Here is a 25661-nt window from a genome sequence, read left to right as displayed (position 1 = left end):
TATATATATATATATATACATATATGCGTCACAAATAATCATTATCGTGTGCTCTCCGATTGCTGCACACCGAGGGACAGAAGAGAAAAGAAAACGTCGTGCTGGCTTTTGATTACTTTAGAATGTACAATTAAATCACGAAGTATGCCTGCTCTGCGAAACACAGATTACGATGGTTCGCGTATGGGAGCAGCAGTCATTAAAGTAAAACTGTGGAATGCACATAAAATCGAATAGGTGTCGCAACCGACATCCGACACATAGCTAGGCGAGGGCTATACACCGGGTCACTATCCCGGAATAGCGAAGTAGATACACCGCTCACACAGCGTGAATCCGAGTCGAGAACATTCCATGCTTCGTGTGGTACACACATTAATGACCTAATATTTGAAGTATTACTTTGTAATAATTAATAATCGATAGCTGCCCTAATGTCTAAAGGACTGAAACATTGCTGCTACACATATCATAGGCATGTAGCAATTAGGATATTATGTAGTGGCTTTTTTTTCCCCCTCATCAACACGAAGTATGGTGAAGCAGTGTCTCTCTCTCTCTCTCTCTCTCTCTCTCCGTATATGTGTGTTTCTCGTGTATGTGTGTGTGATCCGTTTACTTGCCGCGTGGAAAAGAACGTGTACCTGTTGTGGAGAGGCCCTCCCCTCGGCTGCGACTTCGGTGCAAGGAATGTAACCCTTCGCCTGAAAGACGATACTCGAGGTGTGAGAGAATTCGAGGGGAACTCGAGAGAATTCTAATGGATCGGCGGGATGAGGAATTACCCTTGCTAACGCTCCTGCGCATAGACGCGGATGGTGCCGGCACGGTTTCCTGCTTCGTGTAGGTCCTGAGCGCTCTTCCGATTCGTCTGTCTTGTATCAATTTGTCCACCTTGACGAATATACCACATTTTGACCGACACGTGAAGTACCTGTGACCGTTAACAGCACCATCGTTCTTGCCTGTAACAGCAAGCGGGACGTTGTAGAACTCGAGTCAACCTCAGAAACGAAAGCATAAATCGTGAGATCCTCGCTCGTACCGGTTGGAGCGTCAAGTTCAATCCCTATCCAGGTTCCGGATGCGAATTCTGTGGTGCCGATATACGCTATCACCCCGGAATAATTGTAAGGACGAACCAAAACGGATTCACCGATGACGACCCAGCCCGGTAAGGGTGTTTCCACTCGCGTCAGATCGTGCCTCGAACCGAAAGCCGAACTTTTATCGCTGACGTCGTCTGCTGCAAAATACGGGAAATGCTTTTTTTTTCAGCCATATTAGCACAAAAATTATAGATTACATATGCACTGCATTGTACGCGATAATCAACTGAATAGTAACAGCAGCAGGTGATAATGATGAGAACTGCTAATATTAAAGCTTCTGTTTTCTCGCCATCAGCATCTTGATCAATAACGTCAGAAGCGGAAAAAACATACGCCTAAAATCTATGTTGAAATAATATTTTTTAAATATTCCGAAAATTGTCTTTTACTTTAATAATCAATAAATAGTTGTAAAATTAACATGACAATATCATGAGAAATGATAGGCTATAAAAAGGAAGATTACGTGTCATGTTAATTTTACAGTTATTTATTGACTGTCAGAGCAAAAGGAAATACTTCATAAATGTTCTCGATCGCAAGTATCATTTTATTGTGGACGTATCTTTTTATTTCCACATATTTTGCAAGAATTTCGGGCATGCTTTTTCTCGCTTCAGCGAACAAGACGATCGCAGCGAGAGATCAATAGGCTTATTTTATAACTTTTAACATCGTTATCGTTATTGTTACATATTGTTGCACAGCTTTTCTATCATGTATTATATCTGCGCAACATAACAACATAATAATGACACTGTCGTTAAAAAAAAAATATTACAGAATAAAAATAAATTAAATGAAAAGACTCTGTAGATATTCAATCTGATAGAAATGAGAATGGCCAAGAAGAGCCTATGCACAGAAGTTGCAGTGCAATAATAAGGAAAAATATAAATGAATTCTTGAAGCCGTGATGATATCAAGATATTCCGATATAACCTTTTATTCGTCCAGACGTTTCGATCCCAAGTTGAATTCTTTTTAACTCTATTATCATATTTATACCGCGACGAGATTGTATCACGTATCACGGTTGCTGTCTCTTTGTCATTTATAATCTTTTAAGTATATGTTTATTGCTGATTTAGTATTTTTGTTTTAATGTTCACCATTGAAAAAGATTCAACCTGAGATCAAAAGGTCTGGACGAATAAAAGGTTATATATGGGAACATCTTGATATCACGCTTCAAGGATTAATTTACGTTTCTCCTTATTATTGCGCTACAACTTCTGTGCATGGGCTCTTATTGGCCATTCTCATTTCTATTACAGAACAAAACCCTCAAGAGCCTTAATCAATGAGAAACGTACCGTCGATTCTCTCCGAAGAACTATTGTCGCCGTTTTCATATGGCATACTAGGTTGTAGCGTTTGTTCCAAACGTGCTGCAGCCTTACTCTCAGAAAGTTGTGGACGGACCATAGGAAACGAAGCTCTATGCTGCGAACTGGTAGGCCTTCCTGTACCACTAGAAGTCTTTCTTCTTCGCACGACCTGGAGAAAATACGCGAACCGTAGTTAAACGCCTTTGCGTGATCGAGCAGAAATCCCTCGGAACTCGATTCGTCGAAGGTTCGATTGCGCGTCATACGCAATTAGCCATAATTATGCAAGAAGAATCCCTCAAAATTATGATTTTTAAGGCTCCTGCGTCGTTCTCACATCATCACAAAAAGGCAGTCAAAATAAAGATAGAGAAGCCTTAAGATTTTGTTTTCCTATATAAAACAAAAAGATCTAAGCCTTATGAGACACCTAACATTAATTAAAAAACAGTTTTCATTTTCTACTAGTTGCGTCTTTTTTTACCTATTTTTTTAAAGTCAATGAATACCCTTAAAAAAAAGAAAGTAGACCATTAACTTAACTTCTTGAACGATTGTGAAGAACCTCAATGCTACTTATACTTTTTAAATCATGTGGAATCAAATTTTCATCTTTATTTCTCCTGAAACGTACTCCATATGGATTGAATCCTTTTTGTACGACTGGCCAATTGTCACTGCAAAAATAGCGAAATACTCGCCTTGCCAGGTGGCAGTTTGGTGTGTACGACGGAAGTTCCTTCCATAGGACTGTCGTCCCCGGAATTGGACGTCTGGCTGATCTCCATCTCGTTTTTCCTTCTGTCGTCGAGGATCTGATCGTGTGCGCTTGTTCTCTGCGTCTCGACGTGGTGAGTCACGTTGCTGTTGGTGTCGCTCTCGCTCTTCGTGGAGGAGACCGGGCTCTCGATGTCAGTATCCGCGTACGCCCCTGTTGACTCTTCTAGATTCTTCCTACTGTGCTCTGTAAGACGGAAAGTTACACTTTCGTGACGGAACGAGATCGAGACGGTCGCGTGCCGCGACTGACCGTCTGTGCAAACGTCCGGCGAGACGACGTTCAGGTTGTCCAACGCGGAGTTCACTTCCCCCAGGTATTCCTCGGGCGTTTCCTCGACGAGGGAACTGTCCATCTTCTCGGGTTTCTTGTTATCGAGGAGATTACGGTACTCTAGGTCCGGAGTCTCGTCCACGCTGATGGACTTGATGGAGATGGAGTCCTCCGACGTTAGATTCGTCGTGGACACGGCTTGAGAGCCGTAACCGCTGCTGCTCATGCTAGGCGTGTTGATCTTCGTCGATTGCAGCTCGACCAAAGAGTCCAGTGTGCGTGAAGCGGGTAGCGGTTTCACCGGTTTCGGTGGGGCCTGCTCACGCAATTGTATATATTAATGTATCACGCTACGACTCTAATTCAATAGCACCGATAATAATGCGATAATTTCGCCCGGCAAAATTTGACCTTTTTCTTTTGCATCACGAGTGTGAATAATTATTTTCAATATATTTTTGTCTGCTGAACACGAATCTGTTGTCCAACTTTGGCCATCAGGTCACAATTTTGGGAAAAACGACATCAAAGGTGACGATTTTGAGGTTTTTCATGATGATATAGCACTGACAGCAATTATTTTTTTAAAATTTCGTTAATACCACGCGAAAGTATCAACTTTTAATTTTAAGATGTATTTTGTTTTGTTTCGGTATGATTTTTTTAAAGCAATTATACAATCTTCCTGCCATATGCAAGGAAAAAAATTAGTCTTAAATTAAGATAAAAAGAAGATATTCTCCGATATAAGCAAGAATATCATAATCTTTTTAGGAAATTTTTAGTCTTGATTTGTTTGAATTTATATTGATGAAAGTATTATTTAGATTCAATTCAAGACTAAAAATCTTCTAAGAAGATTATAATATTCTTGCTTATATATAAAAATATCTATTCTTGATTTAAGACTAGTTTTTTTTCCGTGTGATATCCTGTCAATTTCATACTACTTTTTGATTTACTATGATTCGATTATCCAAGTACGTATTATGTAACAAAAACACTTATTTTCCACATAATATAGTATTAAGATAAAAAATAAGAATAAATAGAATAAGATAAGAATAAAATGCCTTTTCCATGTATTACATGGAGAAAAAAAAAAAAAAAAAAAAAAAAAAAAAAAAAAAAAAACGTTAGTTTCAAATTGCTACATCGTGTAAACGAGCAATCATACTAAAACGAAGCAAAATACATTTTAAAGTAAAAAGTTGATACTTTCGCGTGACATTAACGACATTTAGAAAAATTTACTATCGGTGCTACAACATCATGAAAACCCTTAAAATCGTCGATTTTGGCTTCTTCAGCGCCATTTTTCTCAAAATTGTGACGTGATAACTAAATTTGGACAAAGGATTCGTATTCAATAGGCAAAAATACATTTAAAAAATGACTATTCACACTCGATTTGCAAAATAACGTTAGACGGTGTAATTAGACATTATCGTGTATTAACCGAATTTGTTGAATTTGTATCAACTGGTGGTAAAGAAAAAAAATGAGATCTACAGTCGGAGTGTTCCACTATGTTTCGAGCTTGTGTTTTTCGTTTGATAAAACTAAGGGATGGAGGGGAGGATATATTCGATCGGGAACATACGCTACCTGATATGCGTCGTATTCAGAATAGTCGGCGTCGCTCTTCTCCTCATCGTCGTCGTTGATCGGAGTGGATGCTTGATTACCCACATTCGACGTTTCCTCATGCAACGTGGTCATACGAAGACCCAGCTTGCTACCGACCATGTTCGGAGATGCTACAACCAACACGGTTATATTAGCAACGTACATAATAGACAATTTTTCTTTTAACGATACAAGCATGTGTATACTGTCAGACACATCAGGGCCGATCTGGCCGCTGTGACAATTTGGTCTCACTATTATTACTTCTGCAAAGCAGTTAATTCTTGTCACGACATTGCACTCTTATTTTAACAGACAGTGACGGATGCTGATGGGTTCGTGAGTTCACAAGAATGTTATATTAAAAGGTGCCAGGTCGGTTCTGATATAATATAAAGGTTCTCCCATGCTCTCTTCTCCTAAAAGTAAAAACAGAAGAATCTTACGTATTCCACGTTGACTCGCTCTACGGCAAGAATAACTCGTCGGTTTATTCTAGATGGATGTTTGAAATTTTTGGAATTCTGCAGATCGCTGATTACTTCGGATAATTTGTATTTTTAAATAGGAAAACGCGGAATACGTAACATCAAATAAAGAAATAAGTCGTGATGGGCGAGATAACTGGAAGCAATAAACATTCAACACGTACAGCACCGGTTACTGCACCTTCGGTGCGGTAACAGCGTCTCAACGGCAGTTGTGTGATCACAAACCATATATTCGAAACATTGAAAATAAAATAAAACGCAACCACTATGCCGTGAAATGTGAAACTACGCTACAGTCTCTAATGGTCGAAAGAAAACAGAAAAACCAAGTTACATCACAAGAGAATTACGGAATTCACCCTTTCAAACTCATACGACATTGAGATTCTCCTCAAACTCGCTGTCACACACTTCTCTTTCTCATTCTCTCCCAATACCGGGGGAATGCTACTTTCCGAGTCAGTTTGAAAGGGTGACCGACAACGAGTGTCACCTACACTTGGCAGAGGTAGATTGTTGAAGACGAGTCAATGAGTTGAGATTCAGGTTCAGATTCAGGAAAGTTGGTCTCGCTGAAAGGAGATAGATGCACTGATTATACTTCTTTTCCTTCCCCCGCTACTAGTAAAACGCTTTCTACTATCCCCATAATGGCGAGCTTCGTATGAGCTTTACAGACCTTTTCAATATATACGGACTTGTATACTGTGACAAATCATGCCTGCAGGCTACAGACACTGGATAGTGAGACAAGTAGTAGTAATAGTAGTAGTAGTGGTAGACAGATAACGTTCATTATGCGCATTCTAATATATAGAGAAGTTCCACTGAGTGTGTACGTCACATCGCAATCCCATTCATTGAAACATCGATATGATACAACACTTGGTGTGTAAGTCTCACACACTTCGTAAATATTAAAATTTTGGCCGTGTAAACTTTGCTCATCGCTATTTTTCACCGTCATTCGCATCACGTGATCGGTTCTATTTCAATAACTCACCATTGCATCTTTAACTAATTTTTAATGCACGTGCTCGAAATGTGTCGTATCGCTGTTATCACGACAGACGACGAGGTGTAGAGAAAAGGAGCACGAGTACCACACAATTCGACGACGTGCACTGTGAATTCAAAAGATAGATTCTCAGAGATGATTAGTTTAAAGTCGAAGGTGGTGGTCTCTTTGTTACGCTAAACATTACGACAGTTATCTAATGTGGGATCTTTCAATGTATTTATTACTACTGTCGAACTATTAATTAACCATACATGCTGCGCTAGTTTTCAAATCGTATTAACATGCATGACTAAGCCGACTTGAACTCTGGTTGGTTATTTGTACGTGTTCTTGTTCACAAACGATCTTATACTTAGACAAACGTAACCCTGACTTTAAACTAGGTCTCCTTCTAAGAAAGATAAGGGAGATAATTTATGTATCGTAAATTTACTGCGTAAATTCAATCGAAAATGTAAAATATGAACTTTTGTTCGCTTCTCCCTCTATTTTTCTTGCTTACTTGAGAAGTTTATTCTGTCTCTTCGTCTTGATCTTTTTTTTCCGTTATGTATAATTTAAGATTAATACAATTGATCTACAATTTTATTCAAATAATTTTATTGAAACAATAATAGTGAAATTAATTAATTATGTCACACGATGACAACGATGAGTTTAGATAGCAAACTAAATCGTCTCGCACGATCACAGACAGAATAATCCTCGCCTGATATATCGACTATCGAAAATACTTATTTACACATATATGTTACAATAAATTCTCTACTCTCTGTCTAGAGTATTGCTCGATAGCACACATTCACAAGTATAACAAAGATCGAAACGTCGCGATTTACTTGGCGCAACGGTAATACAACGGCTCGACCTTTGATTATAATTTACGTATCTCGAAGTCAACTTGTCAAATGTAACGAAATCCGTACACTCAACAAATCATCGGAGGGGGGTATCATTATAGAAATCATCTCGATTCATCGAAACACTCACGAGAAGCTAGATTTTGAGAATCATACGTCGGGTCACGAATCATGAAAATAGGCATATGGAAATGAAAATGATTTCTATGCGATGATCTTTGGTAAAAAACTGTGCGACGACGAGGACAGGGCATATATAGAGATATATATAATACGATATTGCTCGCCGGTATATATTACTTACACGTTAGCCGTGAACAGTAACATATCAAATCAGTCACATAAAGTGTAAGGAAAGTAAGACAGTAATTCAATGAACGAACTTGCTGGATGTGCTAGGCACACAAGAAATGCATTCACGCATGCAAACTAAAATCGTAGAGACTGAAATGTTATAATAATAATAATAATAATAATAATAATAATAATAATAACAACGTTCGCGCAACGAAATTCGCATTCAACTCAAACCAAAGAGGTCAGCAATAACATTAAACATCGCCTTCCTCCCCTTCGGAAACGGTGAAGTTTGCTAAAATTTCTCTTGAGCCAACTCAACCGAACAAATGATGCTCGCGAAAACATATATATATAAATATATTATATATATATATTGACCATCCGTCAAAACGCATTCCCGTTCTGAACATCGCTATATCACAAATAATGTCTCTGATGTACTAAGGCGAACTTGGAAAACAAAACGAGACAGACAGACTCAACCACTCACGAGACATATGTATATACTAATTGTCATTGCCTGTGTGGGCGTCAATTAAATATCAAATCAAGACTCCATTTTACCTGAGTTCAGAATGGAGCCTTGCGTGGGCCGAAATAGTTGTAGAAGTAGTAGACGTAGTGTTAAAACAGAGGAACAGATAAGTTGCACACATTAATTAGTCGATATTCATGAATTTTGCTGTAGATTCATTGCTTAAGGTTCGTTAGTGTCTTATTTATTGTAATAAGTGGTGGAGCTTAAATATAGCTGGCTAAATAACACTAGGCAGATTTGAGAAAAATAGCTTCCTCTTTCTTTTACCATGCTCAACTCTCTTCGTTTCTAAATGGTCAAGAGTCATCGAGGAACCACGTAAATTCACGCTGTATCTTTACATATCAGTGGGGGGAACGCGTTTGCACTAGAATCGTGCGGATCATCAAGTTGAACATAGCTTGGTGACATAACAATATGACAGAAGCTAGAATTATAATGATATAAAATTTCAGTGTAGTGGTAATTACTAATAATGAAAATGGAAGTTACCAAATATTTTCAAGTGATGAGGTCGTCGATTATTTTAGATGAAGCAGCAGTACCCTTTCGTAGCGTCGTCGATCATACGTGTACACACATACACACGCGTTCAAACGGTTCGTTCGTGCGCGTTTCACGCAAAGTAACCGACGTACTTTGAACCTTCGTGAACTACTGTAGCCAATAGAGCAGCAATCGCAGACACACATAAAGGGTACATGCTATAATGATGGATGACATGAATTTTAATTAAAATATAGACAGAACGTTTCTCCATTGCCCAAAATCAATATGTTCTGTACTAAAAACGGAGGTAATAGTGGAGCTTGAAGACAATCAAAACTAGGGTGGGATGTAAAGTGACCGTCATAGCCAAAGTGAAATATATCGAAAAAACACTGCATAAGCCACATTTCAGAAACAAACTGATTGATTTTTCATCGAATAAGACTCAAGGAAGCAAAACAAGGCAGTGGAAAGTGGTCTTAACATAAATGAAAATCTTAATCTAAGACTAAAGTCCCCTAGAAACACGATGCTTGTTAAATTTATATGTATATATATATAGATAGATAAAAGCGTTAATTTAAGAATTTAATAGTGACTTAAGCGAACTAAATGTTGCATTCAAGAAATGATGAGTTTGCGTAAGTAGTTAAAATCCAAAATAAAGTCTCTCGTTGAAACCCCTATCACAATTTTTCTGTCGGGAGTAATCCATTTTTCGTGTCCGACAAAATTTTTACAAAGTGATCCGCCTGTCCAAAAAACTAGTGCTACTATACATCAGGCTGCGTATCTCGAGAGAATCTATCTTACACTTGACGCAAAATGGATTACTGCGAATGATTATGAATGATTGCATGAGTGAAAAGATGCATATATCGTCGTATGGATGAACGTGGGAGCGCTCGTGTGCCATGATGTTTTCGTATTGCCTTTTGTTTTCTATGATTTCATAAACGATCTAGTCTCGGGGATACATCGATAAGCCGTAAAGATGTATTTCGTATTTTCGCTCAATGACGACGGTGAGATGTCAAGAATTCGAGATAGACGGCACGGACACGCGGAAAATTAAGAAATCATAGAATGTATCTATACTTATATATCCGTACGGACGAATTATAATATTAATCCGAGGTAAACGAGGGATGTGCTTACCGATTCCAAACGGCTTCGGCGGCGCAGATATGAAGTTTTCGTCGTTTCTCGCGTGACCGGTGGACGCACGTCGCGCGTGCGGGAGGCCATTCATTTCCGTGTTGAGATCAGTTACACTTTCCGAGCGCGTGACGTTCAACGAGTCCATCGACGTGTCGAATCTCATAATCTACGAGAGAGTTCACAAAGCCGTGTTTTTATTTCAGAAATATGACATATATATATATATATATATATATCATATTAAGACGAATAATATATATGTGTGCATGAAAAGCATGTAAAAAGTAGAATCACAGGCGGCTTTTCAAGATGAAATAAAGTAATATTTCGGAAAGAAACGGAAACAAAAGTTGACATACGTGAATGATAAAAAAAAAAAGGGAAGATTCATTTTATGATGTAATAAAATAAATATACGAGAGAAATTAAACGTGAAAAGCATACAGTGCAATGAAGACGTCGAAGGGGCAGTAGTACCTGCGAGAAGTTTGGAACACTTGCGGTCTTCCGCATCAGTGGCTGTCCTTGTGCTTGTAACAATTCTTTCACAGCGACGCTTTGTCGTAATCGGTCCAACGTCAATATACTCTCGACAGCGGATACGCCACGGGTATACTTCTCTATAGGGACGATTAGCATAATTAACACGGTGTGATTGATCTCTTTGATCTCTTTAGGCTGGATCCACAATAGATGTGGTGAGCGTTTAGCCTTTTGCTCTGAGCATTCAATTATAACGTAATCTCTAGCAAAAAAAAAAAACGTTTCCAGCATTATTTAGTACTTCGACTGGCGTTAAAAATTACAGAATAAACCTATAGATGTTGCAATTTCTAAGATTTAAACATCATTGCGATTTTTAGCAGCACGGGAAACGTCTTTTATAAAAAATTATGTTAATTTTATTGCTTGGAGCAAAAAAGTTTTATCTATATCTATTGTAGATCTGAACTCAAGAAATTCGGAACGATTGCAACTACGTGATAACTTTTACCTATGTAAGTTTCTCCGTCGCACAAACTATTATCTTCCCCGCTGGCGGCAATCTGCGCTAAACTCTCGCGATCCTCCAGCTCCTCGCTTGCCTTTGGTATGTTGGAAACCACTTCATAGGTGACGCCGGTTTGCGCTAAGCAGTCGGTGCGGACGATCCTCTTGAAAATTCGATCCGTGATGCTCTGCCGCTTGTATATGTTTAAAGCCAGTCTCTTGCGCAGCACAAGATCCATCGGTGCCGGATGCGAGAGACGAACGGTAGTCTTCAGAATCAGGAACACCCTCTCGTTCGCTGAAAGCGAATCGTATGTTGAGATGACATCGACTCTCGCTCTAGTCGCGAGTGAGGGTTCAGATATAATGAGAGGAATAAGGAACAAGGAATGATATGCAGGGAACTAGGAATAAGAGATTAGAAATAAGCTATAGTTTGGAACACAGAATAAGAGGAATAGAAAATATGAGAATGTTTTAAGACGGGATAATCATTTTTACCATTTTTTAATAAATTTTTCCACCGTCATCATTGATGCTTTTATCAGTTTTTTCAATAATTATTGATTTACTTAAACTTTCATTTGTATATTGATGATCACAAGACAGTTGGAGGTTTTGGAGGTTAACTTATTGAATATTATAGACGACCCATATAGCACAGGGACTTCCAAGGGATATCCTAAAAACGTCCAGAGGACGTTTTACATCTTAAGGACGTTCACAGGACATTCTTGGGTAAAATCTGCTGTGTAGAGAGTTATAAAGAATAGAATTTCAACGGTCTCCCTAAGTCTAGTTCCTTATTCCTTTATAATGGATTGAAGTGGATTAAAGGATAGCTGTCCATATGTCGAAATTTTATTCCTTATTCCTTTCATTGTGTCCTTTGAAGGAACGATCACTCACCATCGGTTATTCTATTCAAATGCACATTGTCGTGTATGCTGGAGTCCCAAGCGGCGATGGCACATACGTCTTTCTCCAGGTGTCGGATGATCGGTAGATTATAAAACTTGTTTCCGTGCTCCTTGGGCAGGATCGAGTTCAATCCTGTCACCGATACTTCTTCTCCCGACTGATGCGTCGATAGGTCGTCAGCTGTATATGAAGATCGATTGATACAGATGTTGAGGACACAAACGAAGTATAACTTGTTTTGCTCCATTTTTCTCTCGAGCCCAAGTGAACACAAACGCTTCTACGTATATCCTCCGCACACTAAATGACGCTTAAAGGTGTCAATTATCAGAATAGCATGCACTCACGCCATCTAGATCGAAGTTTCTTTCCAGTAAAACACACAAATGTCATCTGTTGGGGGAAACACGACATTACTTCCCTCCCAACCCACTATTGTCTGACTAATCATTGAACCACCTTAATCAACAATCTATCGTAAAATGGTGTTGAACGCATGTCCGCAAGGGTAGCTGGAGCGCAAATTGAAGAAAAATCAATCGAAGCGATCGATGTAATATCGTAGAAGTAATTTGGATTATCCGTTGCGGAATTCACCGTACCATTGAGATCCAGAAACAACACAGGGATGTGAGGTTCCATTCCTGAGGGAGGATTCCAGTCGGCGGGAGCACCGGGGATACCAGAACCCGCCGCAGGAACCAGGACGGCGTTCCGCTCCTCCGTCAGACTGACCCACTGATCCACGAGACTTTGCTCTCGTTCTATGTCTTGTTCCGTTTTACCTGCAAAGAGTAATACATGAAATTAGAACAATTAATACGTTATAATTATTACACTCTAAGGAAATACGGATTAGACAATATCCTCGTACCGAAGCATTATTTTGTACCCATGAAATAATTCTTACGCACTTACCTTGCTTATTGATGAGCTTCTGAATCTGTTGATCGAGGTACTGTCTCCTTCTCATCAGGGCGTCGCTCCACTTTTCCCTCAGTATACTCAGGTCCTCGTCTTGGTAACTATCTAATGGGATTTGCAGTCGATTCCGCACGGACACGCTCCCGACGGCTATATTTAATATCGATTGGCAGATTATCGGTAGGGTTCCGGAATTTTGTACTGGTTTCACTCGGACTTGTATCCGACGTTGTTGGCCTTGCCGCAGCTGATAAATGCCGCCTGCCGAACGGTGTGCAATTATCGGACAATAAATAACAATCAGAACGACCTGGCGAAAGGCTGCACTGTAATTATATTCCCACCTGTGCACGTGTCCTGTTTCACCGCGACTTCGACGGGCGAGTACTCCCCTTGCTCGTTGAGCTCTTGTATCTCCACCCACAGTTCGATCTTCCTTGTCAGTTCCGACCACCGGTCGGCGAGCGATCTGGCTTTCGCCAATTGCTGCTGTTCCACCTCCCATCCGGGCTTGCTGCGCGAAAAACCAGCGCTTCGGTGGCCCCATACTTCTATGCTCAAGGCTCCTTCTACGGGTGTACGTACAGCAATAAATGACACAAGCGAAGTGATCCTATTACACTCTGTATCCCTTTAAGCCTCAACCATCACAGTCGTGAAGGTCAGACATATCTATATATGATTCACTACACGGAAAAAGATTTAGTATTAATTCATGATTCATATCCTCATATAGGGCGCCCCGAATCGTTCTCGGCTCCTGTGGGCTGCAAGTAGAACAGGTGAAACTGGGCAGAAAAATTATGTACTATTTTGCAAAATTCGAGGAATTAATTATTTTATCTGAGTTAACGAATGCACGGGAAGGGTTAAATCGGACAGTATATGAAGAGAAATTATTTTTCTGCTCAGCTTCACCCGTTTTACCTGCACACGACGGATATGAGGCACCCTGTATAAGCAAGAATATATCATTTTATATGAAGATGAAACTTATTTGCATGAAAAGATTCTATACATTTCCACTAAAAATATCATATTCTTGTTATTAAAAAATAATTTTTATGAATTAAGGAAAAAATATTAGATACGTATAGAAAAGACGATATCTTCAAACTAATACAATTCTTAGTTAGAAGATATTATACTTTCTATCTAATATTTTGTTTCTCAACTCATGAGAATTATTTTTGAATAACAATTATGATAATGACAATAATTAATAATAATAATAATGATAATAAATGATATTTTTAATAAAACTGTATAGAATTTCTTTATACAAATTTTAAATTTTATCTTCATATAAGATTATATATTCTTGCTTATATACAGGGCAAGTCACTAAAAGTGTTACAGACTAACATTTATGAAACTGAATGGGATATGTAAATAAAGTATTTCATTTTTATATTCACCTTATATTTACTTCTCGATAACATCATCTTAACATTTTTCTACACAATAATATAAAAGAAATTGATTATTGACTTTAATCATCGTATATTGGTGCATCGATGCATTTGCAAAATGCAATGATTTTTTCTTTTTAAATTCTCTTTGTTTTCTTACAGCGATCGATCCCGCTTGTCATTCTACATATAAAAGTTAAAGTTATATTATCGAAAAATGAATACTTATGAGAATATTTATGAGATATTTCATATCTTTCGTACTGAAAAATATCAGAATAAAAAATAAAATATCTCGAATAGTATTTCTTTTTTGACGATCTTACCGTTGTACTTTTATAAGCAGAATGAACAGAGGAATCGATTTGTGTTGAAAAAAAATATATATGATTCCATTAAAAAAATAAAGTTGATCTTGAAATGATCTTAATCAATTCGCTAGAAAATGAGAATTTCATATCTCATTCACTTTCTCAGAAATGCTAACCAGTAATCTTACAATTTTGTCACTTTTAGTGCTTCACCCTGTAAATGAGAATGAATCTTGAATTGATACTTATTTTTTCTGTGTATGCACTCAACCATCATGATGATGATGATGGTGGTTTTCTGGGACTTGTATAAGAAAAAATTTTTTTCATGATTTTTTTCTCAAGATTTTAAAGTAGATTTGAATGGAAAATAGCACTTATACAAGAGGTTTCCAAGTAAAAGATTTCTTGGGTCTTAACCCTTTAGGCCCCAATGGGATATATACGTCCCATTTCCTGAAGATATTCTATACAATAAGAACTTAGTTACAAATCGTCAATAAGTACAAATTGTCCAAATTATCAGAGGAAAAAGAAAAAAATTGGGTCCCAAAGGGTTAAAGAGATATCGGAAAAACAACGGCGACGACAATAAATCTTTACCAGCGCTGTGCTCGATGAACTCCTCCGTGATGGGCACAGTGAAGTCCTTCGTGTGATCGAACTTGAATGCCAGGGAGTCCCTCTGCCCGGTGATACAATTGGAGTTGGGCAGCTCGGCGTTCACCACAGGCGGGACCACTATCGGCCCGGAATGGCCCCAGAACATGTACTGACAAAACACAAAGTGGCTCAACGAGAGCGGTAAGCCGGTGGCTTGTTTTATCGTCACGCGGCAGGTGATGTGGCTGGAACCCGAGTAATCCTCCGGCTCGGAGGATGTCGATGAGTCCGCGGAGGACTCCGAGGCGGCCTCGCAAATTCGATCTTGGGGAAACTGTCCGGATATGCGACTTATCTCGACCTGCAGTCGACCAGCGACCTCTCCTTGCTGACTAATAATCGGGGTGTGATAATCTAATCGTACATCGTGAAACAGCACTTCTAAGAAAATATTGGCGACGCCGATCAGATTGTGATTCTCCTGGGATTCGTAAAATGGATCCTGCGTTTTCCCCGGCACTTCGTCCTGCAGAAGAGAACTCGTGTTTATACGCCGTTACGAGAGAGAGAGAGGCATGTTATTTGGCAGATGAAGATGTGTACCTTGATAGCAGGTAGTCGCTGACAGTGAGGATCTTTCCGTTCCTCGTACATGTCCCGCATATCGACTAACTTATTTTCTAGTTTCTCCATGGACCACACTTGGCTACCCGTATTCGTTCTCTTCACTAAAATCGCGGGCTCGCTGACGAACGCGCCCCGCTGAAAGAATACACTCTACATGTCGAAGAGTGTAGGGAGGAAAGCAAAAGAAACAAATAAATTAACAAAACGGAAAATAACAAGTGGCAGAGAAAAGAATTAAAACAAGCGGCGAAGGGGAAGGGGTACGTGCTCTCACAGTTGATAACACGAGTTTTGGAGGTGCAAATAAATCAACTACATCTCATAAGAAGCTACAATAATTACGTTTATCGCTAATAAAAATCTATTAATGGTAAAATATAATCAATATATATATATATAATAAATAAATTATAAAATTATATACATAATGTTAAATTACAGTTCTCCACACGAGAAGTATGAAAGTTCCTTAAATTATAGGCAGACAATGAGGACGGTATGAAAATTGAGTATCACCGGAAAGTGGCACCGTTACCTTCCTGTTCGGGCTGAGGTTGTTCGGAGGAATTTGCAGGGTGACGCTGAACTTGGTCTGCTTGTCCATCTCCTCCGCGAGGAAATTAGCCTCTTGCACGAGCGCGTTGGCCTTCAAGATGTCCGTCTTCAATTGGCCCAGGCTCCTCTTGAACATCTCGTCCCGCTCCTGCGCCCACTTCTCGACGCGCATTTGCGTGGTCGGCGTGCAAGCCGGGAGCTTTCCGCTCTGGCTGCCTCTCAGGGGGTCGTACGGCACGTACGGCGAGTAGGGCGTAGAAGGGGACAGTATGTTGCGCAGTTGTTGAAACTGCCGTTCGTACTCCTGCCTCTGCTTTTCCAACGCGACCTTGGAGACGCGTCGAGATACGTGATAATACAGTGTTTATCTCGATGCTTATTAAAAAAAAGAAAAGCGAGGCGTACCTGCTTATCTTCCTCGTGTTGTTTCTCCAGTCTCGCGATGGCTCTCTGAATGGGATCGTTCGAGAGCTCGTTGAGCATAAGCTCCTCCCGGGCGAAGTTGTAGTCGATGTTCTGCGCAGGAGTTTGAGGCTCGCTGTTGATCGCTGCGTACAGAACGAGAATCCATTAGCGATTGTCTGGCGCGTCTTATCTCGAAATTAGTGATCGGCTCGCACCTGTGGCGCTTCTCGGACAGTTCACGCGGAAGAAGTGATGGTTCCCCCAGACGATCCTGTCGCCGTGCAACAGCGGGGTCTTGCTCACCACTTGCGTGCCGTTCACGAAACATCGAGCGCCGTTCAACGGCGTCATGTACAGGCCTGATTCTTCTATCGTGATGACGCAGTGCTCCGGCAGGATACCCAAGCCGTGCAGCTGAATGTCCTGCTCGATCTTGGCCGCGCGACCGCCCACGAGAGTTCTCTCCTGCGGGAGAAAATCGGAAATGCACAAAATGCCGGACAACCGCAAAACCGAATTGAAGCAGATTGAATAGAAAATAATGCGGATTTTGCGCAGTAAATATCTGCTGGGAATTTTGTCGGCAAATTGCTGGCGGAAATACAGCAGAATACATGCTGGCAGATTGACGGCAGAAATTTAGCAGAATCTGTCGTAACTTTTTTACCCAGATGGCGAATTACAGAAGCAAATTTTGTATAATATCTATGATAAATTTGGTCGATATTTTACTGATAGAAATATAATAGAACAATGGCAAATTGACGGCAGAAAACGAAGATCTGTCGTTCTGTTCCCATTTAAATTTATTTAAGTAGAATACCGCAGATTCTGCCAATCTATAGATATGCTGCTAACATTTTGCTTGTTGGGCAAATGTTGTTGTTGGGCAAATTGTTGGGCAAATGTATTTAAAGGAAACATACTGCAAATCCTGTTCAGTTCCCACCGTCGATCTGATATCAACAGTTACGTCAGTAACTCTGTCGACATAATGACAAACTTAACACGGTCACAGATGGTTATGGATCTACCACGATATTCTGATCGGATCTGCTGTCAATACGCCGGCACATTGCTAATATTTTGCTTATTGGGAACTTATGTTCCCAAGACGATGAATACGATGAAAGCGACCGCGAACGACTAGTGGTATGCTTGCGCACCTTGAGGTAATAAACCAGCAGCTCGTTCAAGCTCGGGTCGTCGTTCAAATTCACCAGGTAGTATTTGTTCTTTTCCACTTGAATACCAGACGCTTGCACGCTTATTCCCATCTTCTCCAGAGCTTGCTGCCTCTCGTGCTGCAGTCTCTCGGTCTTGACGAGCTTCTCCTCCCACGTCTGCGACATCTCCTTCATCAACCGCTCCGACTCCGACAGCTTCTCCGTGATGTCTGTGCGTTGCTGACCGACGATCGATCCTTGGCCCTGATGAAAAGTCGTCGACGCGTTTTCTCTCTCTCTCTCTCTCTCTCTCTCTCTCGTTCACACAATCATGTTTGCATAAAACACAGACAGCTATAATGAAGCACAAAAAGACGACTCACCGTGGCGTGTAGCAACATTTCTTTCAAAGTCTCAACTTCCTGCCTCAGTTCCCGAATAATCCTGGCATTGGGATCTTCGTTCACCACAGCATGATTGACTATCCTCTTCGCCCTGTCGGCGTATCGAAGGGTCGATAACGTCTCTTCGTAATTGTCGGCGGCCGGCGATATTGTGGCCACCATTACGGTTTTGCTATTTCCACCAAGATTATCCTAAACATTTGAAAGAAAAATGGTGCACTATATTATATATATATTTCAAAACCCCGCTTTTTACAATTTTTCTTGAAAAGAAACTAGAAAAAATTCATGAAGAAATTAAACAAGAAAAGTTTTTATCATTTTTTTTTTTTCATTTAACCGCGGAAAAGACTGAAAAACCACAAAAAATTTAAAAAACTGGGTTCTTCCCAACTTTTCAAATTATCATATATATGTGATTATATATATGTATATATCTGATAATCGAGACGCACACATATACACACAGAGGAGTACATATTGGGTTGATGCAAAAGTTCGTTCAGTTTTTCAATTAATGTCAAAGTCAAAATATACACGTAACATTTATTTATTAAAAAGTACAATCAATCAATTAAATGTATGTCGTTTGCTCGATGATCTGCCATCTTTCCGATAGCTGCGTGATCCCCAGTTCACAGAAATTCTAAGATTTCTGAGCGAAAAAGCGATTGAAAGAAAAGAAAAAAAAAATGAACAAGACGAACTTTTGCACCAACCCGATATTTTTAAGCAAGCGACACAAACGTGGTACCTTCAAGAGCCACGTAAGAACAGAATCTCGATACGGCACGAATTTGTCCTTGTTCTTGTTGCTCCCAGAGTTCTGATCCGCCAGCTTCGAAATGACTAGACCCAACGTCGTTAGGGACCTGATAAACGAAAAACGTGCAGCGCTCTCTCTTTCTCTCTTCATATCAAACTCTCACACGCGAGCGATCGGGAAATTCGTTTACGGAGGGCTGTCCCGACGGGGAAAGAGCTACTTACTTGTTAATATTGCTTCCTTCTTTAAGTCTATCACCCACTGCTCCGGTTTTCACAGCCCTTTCGCTCCCAGCTAAATCCACTAAGCTCATCCGCGAGACCTTCTCCCCGCTGACCCCGCTCTTCGAATCCGTTAAGGTCTGCGTGAGAATTACCGAGAACACGGCATGCGAACGGGAGCTCTCGGAGTTCATGTTCGTCGCCGCGACCGTTCGCGATTTGTTACCCTCCGCCATGAGATTATCAATGTCCTGTAATAATTGGGATATCTTCCATAAGTGTCGATTGTTCGAATTACGGACGATTATTTATTTAAATGAACTACTAATTGTTTTAATAAGCCATTGTCCATAATTAAATTAAAATAATTGCCCGTCATTAATTATTCGTCGGAATTTATCTGTTTATTTATTCATGAAGCGATACTCTCTCTCCCTCTCTCTCTCTCTCTCTCTCTCTCGAAGAGAACGCACAAAATGCAACTCGAGTCAATTCGGTGTTTTCAAACCCTAGACTCGTCCAGTGGAAATCACAAAATAAAAATAACTAGTTACTAAAAAAAAAAATAAAAAAATGCGCACAATTAATTTTATTAATTATATAAAATAATCCACACGGAGGCGGATTCGCTCGGTGTAACGGGAGAAATTAGGCAGTCACCTGGAACGAAGTAACCGCCAGCTGACTGAGCCCGTCGACGTAGGGCCCCAGGACATTGTGCTCCCTAACTTTGAGTGACTGCTTGTTCGGCTTCGGGTCCAGGAGGTCGTGCACCTTCTCGTTGTAAATCTCCATGTACGACACCTCGACCTTGTACGTGAGTTCGGAACTCTGTTGCTTCGCTATCATGTCGAAGAGATTGTCGCACAGCCGCGGTATTATCCCTTTATTGTCGCCACTGCCCATCATCGTGTAAGACTTCCCGGAGCCTACAGGGTCGAGCCGCGCGCATACGAGAGAAACCGGCTTTAAAATCCTCTTCGCCACCTTCTCCGGTAAGTGCTCTTAAGCTTAAGATCAATATTTGCACACTTATAAATCGACCCGGAGGTTTTCAGATTTTTCCTCGAATTGACACTCCGTGGACACTTTTATATCCGCGTCAAGCTCTCGAAAGAAAGAAACTTTACCAATTGCAGGTCTTTCCTCTAATATCCTGCTGAACACGATATTTAAACCCTAACTCCGCTAGTTGCAATTTTTTTCACCCATGAATGATCGCAATGTATCTTCACGGACACACTGTTAACCCCAGAAAGCTCAACAGGGTCCAATCGACCCTACAACCATGTTAAACTCTGGCTAACTGAACATCTAAGGGTGTACATACACGTGTATATATGCCCTTTTGTAGCTAAAGAGTTCATAAAAATAGTACGTAAACAACTGAGTTCTTTCCGATGTGAAAAAATAGCATTAGGAAGGATTTTGACCCATTGGGGTTAATAGATAGTCGATTACTTGGGCTTTCAAGAGTTAACTCTGTATTGCCAAAATTGGAGATACGCATTGAAGTAAAAACCTTACGTAATTACGAGGGACATTTCGACATTACGTACTTCGAATTTGCTATCGTGTGGTACCTCCAAATTCGAAGTACGTACTTCGAAATGTCCCTCGTAGTTACGTAATTTTTATTTCAACATGTACCTTTAACTTTGACGATACATGGTACAGTTAACAGTGTACACTAATTTTTCTCGTTATTTTCCTCCGCTTCTCGAGACGATTCTTCCCTCATTAGCATTTGGTTAATAGACCAGGCGCTAAAGTACATAAAAAACAGTGAAGAACAAAGAGAAGGAAGAACAAAACATTGACGAGAACGAATTCGACCTTGAGGCGGCTGTAGTATAGCAACGGCGATAAGTTGCAGTCCGAACTTATATGTCTATTGGATAGTCGCGATTAACGGGGGATTAAGCAAACGATTGACAACTTCCTAGGTTTCTCCGTGACTCCGTGATATGGCTAGGCAAGAATTTGGAAAAAAACAATATCTAGGACTCGTTCCGCGATGAGCGGCGGTGAGAATACGGATCAAGAACGACTCGTTGAATGACAAGAGGACGAGCGAGAAATCTTCAGAAAAAAGCACGTAATCCCATTCTTTCGTCGCGCCTCCTCTTCCGCTCATAACGCACGCGGATCGCCGCTCAGCTGGGAGAGCATACGTTGTCAGCAGCGGTGGCTCGTTCCGCCTCGTGGGTCAATGTCTCTCGCCCCGCGGAAGATCAAGCGTGCTTGTCGTTTATCGGTGACGAGGCGGCCGGATAATTGCATTATTTGCCGCGTTACACTTCGTTCGTGCGATCAACTGCGACCGCCTGCTCGCTTCTTGGTCGTTCTCGTCGAATATGATTTGCGCGCTGTCGAGTTACGCGACTAGTGCTGTCAGTTTCGACCACCCGGGTCTTTTAGGATTATTCCGGTACTTGGATAACGTAGATCTTTCCGGTGTTACTCGGAAACTCGGGTAACTGAGTACGGTTGATTTCAGGCAAATCGTTGACTTTTTCTAACAATATCAAACGAATGTGTTGTGGACTAATTATTATTGTAATTATCTACTAATTATTATTTTCTGGTTGCCGGGGTAATATTCGTAAATATAGGTTTGCGAGTACCCAAATAGTGACCCAAGAATATGTAGATACCCGAGACCTGTAGAGTTTTATTCGATATCGAAATACTTGAATTATACTGACAACACTAATTATAACTAGTTCTGTTAATTTCGATTACCCGGAAGCCCGGACAAATATCCGCGAGTTTGGTACCCGGTAAATGTTAATTAACAGTAACATAACATCAACGTTATAATTTTTCACTCAACAATATAAATGCAATATAACGGCTATCTTCAATTGTTAGTTTCAGATGTAACAAATCACTGATTTTTCTAACGATAACAAACAATACAAACAAATGTATTGTAGATTCGTGATTATTTTACTCGTTACTATTTTCCGGTTGCAAGGGTAATATCCATAAAAGTAGATTTCCGAGTAATATCCGCGAATGTGTATATCCGGGTATGGTCACATTCGCAAAACAATTGCAACTCTTTTTGCTTAATAAGTTTCGGAACGCATTCCGTGTCCAATTTTCAGGACATACATTTTCCTATTGGATTCGAAATGCGTTGCAGAATTCATCGAAGAAACAAACGTGTTGCAACCTTTTCGTGACTGACCGTACCTAAACTCGCAGATTATTAGCCGAATATTGAATTATACCAATACAGCACTAATGTGCAACTAGTGCTGCTAATTTCGACTACCCGGGTAAGTATACGATTAATTACGTATGTAACAAATTATTTACTTTCCTAACGATAATAACAAGCAAACAGATGTACCGTAGATTCGTAACTATTTACTCGTTTCTATTCTCTGCTCGCTGAGGTAATATCCGTGAATATACGGGCGTCCGGGTACTCAGGTAATATCAGCGAATAGTGCATAGCCGGGTAATCCCGAAAGACCGGGGGCACTCAAACCCATAAGTATTACCCGGATCGAAATACCCGGATTATACCGGCAGCACTAGTTACGATGGTGTCGCGAATTGGGCGCAACGGCCGGGAGTAAGGATAAGAAGCCAAGAGGTGATCGCGAGAGACTCTCTCCGGCCACTCACCGGTCTGTCCATAAGCGAAGATGCAGGCGTTGTAACCCTGAAACGCATTGTCCAGGATATCGCGACCCAGGGCATCGAAGACGATCTCCTGGCTCGCGAAGTTGTCTACCCCGGGCTCGAGGGAGTAAAAGCAGTGGTCGAACGCGAAGGTCTTCGGTTTGTTCCTGCAACAGCGATGTGAAAAAAGAAGAAATGATGTAAAAGACACATATATATGAAAGAAACGTGTCGTTATATAAATAGAATCGCGACGGGAGTGGGTTAGGTCGCGAACGTCGGTCCGCGTGGTATCGGACGCGGAGCGGCGCGTCGCTGTGCCCGCGGAAATCGAAATAGTTCTCCCTCCGGCTCAAATATCAAATGTGACTCGGCCCTGCGGTATCGGCGAAAATGATCGTGGATTGCGCGTTGTTATCGATTTCCAGTCATGTCGTCCCTCTGATCGCCCGGTTATTTCAGGGAAAAAGAGGAAGAACGGAGAAGGAAAGGAAGAGAGCGAAGAAGAGAGAGAAAGAGTTCAGCCACCGCGACGTGGGTAGTCAATCGAAAAGCGGGATACGAGCGCTCCGGCGAATTTTCACCGGGAAATGGAAAGCCGAGGATATCGCCGGCCGGATGAAAAATCTTTCACTCTCTCCTCGACTCGGTCGTCGAGCGCTCTTTTATCGGGAGACACGATAATCGCGCGACGATACACATCTGGCGTACGGAGATCTGGCGCGCATTAATGAGCATCGTCGGTCGCATTCCTTCGTCATTGGCGCACTGCCACTTTCGCCGTCCGGCGAAAAAATTCGTCACGCACGCCGATATAAAGCTGACTTTATCACACGGAGAACACCGGCGACAAATAATGATTCGCATATCGATCGCGCGCCTGTATGAGTCACTCGCGCCGTATTAAATGTGCAAATGCGCAAACGGATTGGAGGGAAGAGGCGGAGGGGAGGGGGCTGCTTGGAGAGGCACGCTGACGCTGTTCGACAAGTGGTCATACGTCAATCGAGTATCGCGTTACGTAACCACGCGGTAGTCTTTCTTCCGAGAACGCACTTTATCTCCGCAGGCTTCACTTCATTTCCAAGCCGAAGTCGGGGGAGAAGATAAGATAGAAAGAAGTTCGAGGCGCTGACTGAATGACGATGGAAGGACTCAATGATCGCTGCGAGTCTCTTTCACACGCGAGAGAGAGAGAGAGAGTGGGAGAGACGGAGGAAGAGCGACTCCGCGAGCCGGAGAGAACGAAGACGCAGCGGACGCAACGGACACGCCGAGGACGCGGTGACGACTTGTGCGAAAAGGGTGGCGTGCAGCTGCGGTAAAACGGCCGCTCGATAGGCGCCTCTTAATTGGACGGAGAAGAAACCGGCTGACCATATCGCGTGATGAGATACCCCCCGAGATTACGATTCGGCGCGTGTATGTAGCGGCGCGTTTCGACCTGGCCTTCGGCACGCGAGCCTCTGCGGTGGAACATTAAAAGCGACGCAGTGCTTCGACGCTTTCGGCCCGACCGCGGTGCAACTAGGTTACCGCGACACGGTGCGACCTACGACGACCCTCGGCCCGTCGGATTTCGAAGGATTTCCCTTTAAAATAGGGATTATTATCGCTCCGCGCTGTTAACGACCAGCAATGTTCGCAGCACGTCGTGCGAAAATCTTGACACTGGTTCGCATTCAACTTTCCATTTTCTTACGTAGTATTTATATTACGTCAATGAATGTAAAATTACGTTCCCAACGAGTGTATAATATAGGAAATCAATTAATTCTTCAAGTTATCGATTTTTCTAACAATAACTAAACAAATATATAAAATATAAATAAATATGTGGAAATATATAAGTAAATAGATAAATAATAATAAATACGCAGGCAAACACACACACACACACGCGCGCGCGTGTACTTTATATATTTATTTATTTCAACTTAAACGCCAAAAAAAGGGATTTGGTTTACAATTTTTACCTTAACCATACCCATTTATCCGCATCTTATAATTATTTGACTAACCATCTAATATCTAAATATCACACCAACAATGTTTCTTTCGTAATAAATAAATACATAAAATAACTGTACAGAGTAAAGCGATAATTATTACCACCTTGAATATTTTCGAAAGATAAAAGTATTTTATTAACTAGATGAAAAGAGTTTACAGAAGGCGCTTGAAGTGATGATCATTGATATTTACGCAGTTTCTGTTGAATACATTTTCCTCCTACTCTCGTATTTCGAAGCTTTTCAAGATGTCAATAGTTATTCCCTCTCTGTACATGCATAAGTAACGAATGAATACATCGCAGACTCGTAACTATTTGCTACCCGGGTGACATCCGCGAGTTTGAATACTATTATATCGCGGACAGCACTCTGGAGCATTATAGGAAAGCCCAAGTTATAATGACGAGTTATAAACAACGATTGAAAAGCGATCGTCATACCCTGGCACGGTGCGTTTGATAAATTAATTTGCCGTGTCGTGCAGTACTGCGGTTTCGCGTGAAAGGCGCAAAACGCTGAAACCCGACGTTTGACGCGGCTGTGTCAGGCCGCCAAAAATGCAGAAGCGTGTTTCAGAACGCGGTTTCAGCAAAACTCCGCGTGGAGAACGAGCTGACGCGCGGGAATTTAATCTTTCGTCTATCATGGGAGAGGATGAGGATGAGGGTGTGTGTGTGTGTGTGTGTGTGTGTGTGTGTGTGTGTGTGTGTGTGTGTGTG

At 41.1% G+C, this 25661-nt stretch overlaps 1 protein-coding gene across 7 annotated transcripts in view; it reads right to left on the bottom strand.

The window, feature by feature from the left end:
- Positions 1-506: 506 nt before the first annotated feature.
- Positions 507-25661, bottom strand: part of LOC106744930 (kinesin-like protein KIF13B) — a 64241-nt gene continuing 39086 nt past the window's right edge. The window contains exons 3-29 of one of the 7 annotated variants that reach the window (XM_014620092.1): positions 22931-23094; positions 19949-20217; positions 19292-19539; positions 19056-19173; positions 18281-18493; positions 17898-18161; positions 16947-17196; positions 16732-16874; positions 16307-16654; positions 15748-15921; positions 15145-15670; positions 13163-13387; positions 12813-13079; positions 12497-12679; positions 11883-12074; positions 10978-11271; positions 10461-10603; positions 9981-10149; positions 8360-8377; positions 6112-6186; positions 5103-5254; positions 3474-3810; positions 3145-3407; positions 2429-2612; positions 1046-1246; positions 786-965; positions 507-704 (exon numbers count right to left, since the gene is read on the bottom strand). In XM_014620092.1, the coding sequence (XP_014475578.1) occupies positions 616-704; positions 786-965; positions 1046-1246; positions 2429-2612; positions 3145-3407; positions 3474-3810; positions 5103-5254; positions 6112-6186; positions 8360-8377; positions 9981-10149; positions 10461-10603; positions 10978-11271; positions 11883-12074; positions 12497-12679; positions 12813-13079; positions 13163-13387; positions 15145-15670; positions 15748-15921; positions 16307-16654; positions 16732-16874; positions 16947-17196; positions 17898-18161; positions 18281-18493; positions 19056-19173; positions 19292-19539; positions 19949-20217; positions 22931-23094 (5689 nt within the window). In that variant the 3' untranslated portion in view covers positions 507-615. The remainder of the gene's footprint in view (positions 705-785; positions 966-1045; positions 1247-2428; positions 2613-3144; positions 3408-3473; positions 3811-5102; positions 5255-6111; positions 6187-8359; positions 8378-9980; positions 10150-10460; positions 10604-10977; positions 11272-11882; positions 12075-12496; positions 12680-12812; positions 13080-13162; positions 13388-15144; positions 15671-15747; positions 15922-16306; positions 16655-16731; positions 16875-16946; positions 17197-17897; positions 18162-18280; positions 18494-19055; positions 19174-19291; positions 19540-19948; positions 20218-22930; positions 23095-25661) is intronic. The other 6 variants (XM_014620093.1, XM_014620094.1, XM_014620096.1 and 3 more) reach the window with 6 other exon arrangements.

The sequence above is a fragment of the Dinoponera quadriceps genome, unplaced genomic scaffold, assembly GCF_001313825.1.
Source record: "Dinoponera quadriceps isolate SergipeBrazil2010 unplaced genomic scaffold, ASM131382v1 scaffold1432, whole genome shotgun sequence".
Taxonomy (NCBI): Eukaryota; Metazoa; Arthropoda; class Insecta; order Hymenoptera; family Formicidae; genus Dinoponera; species Dinoponera quadriceps.
Note: the sequence above shows the minus strand (reverse complement) of the source record. Positions and strands in the feature narration are given on the sequence as shown.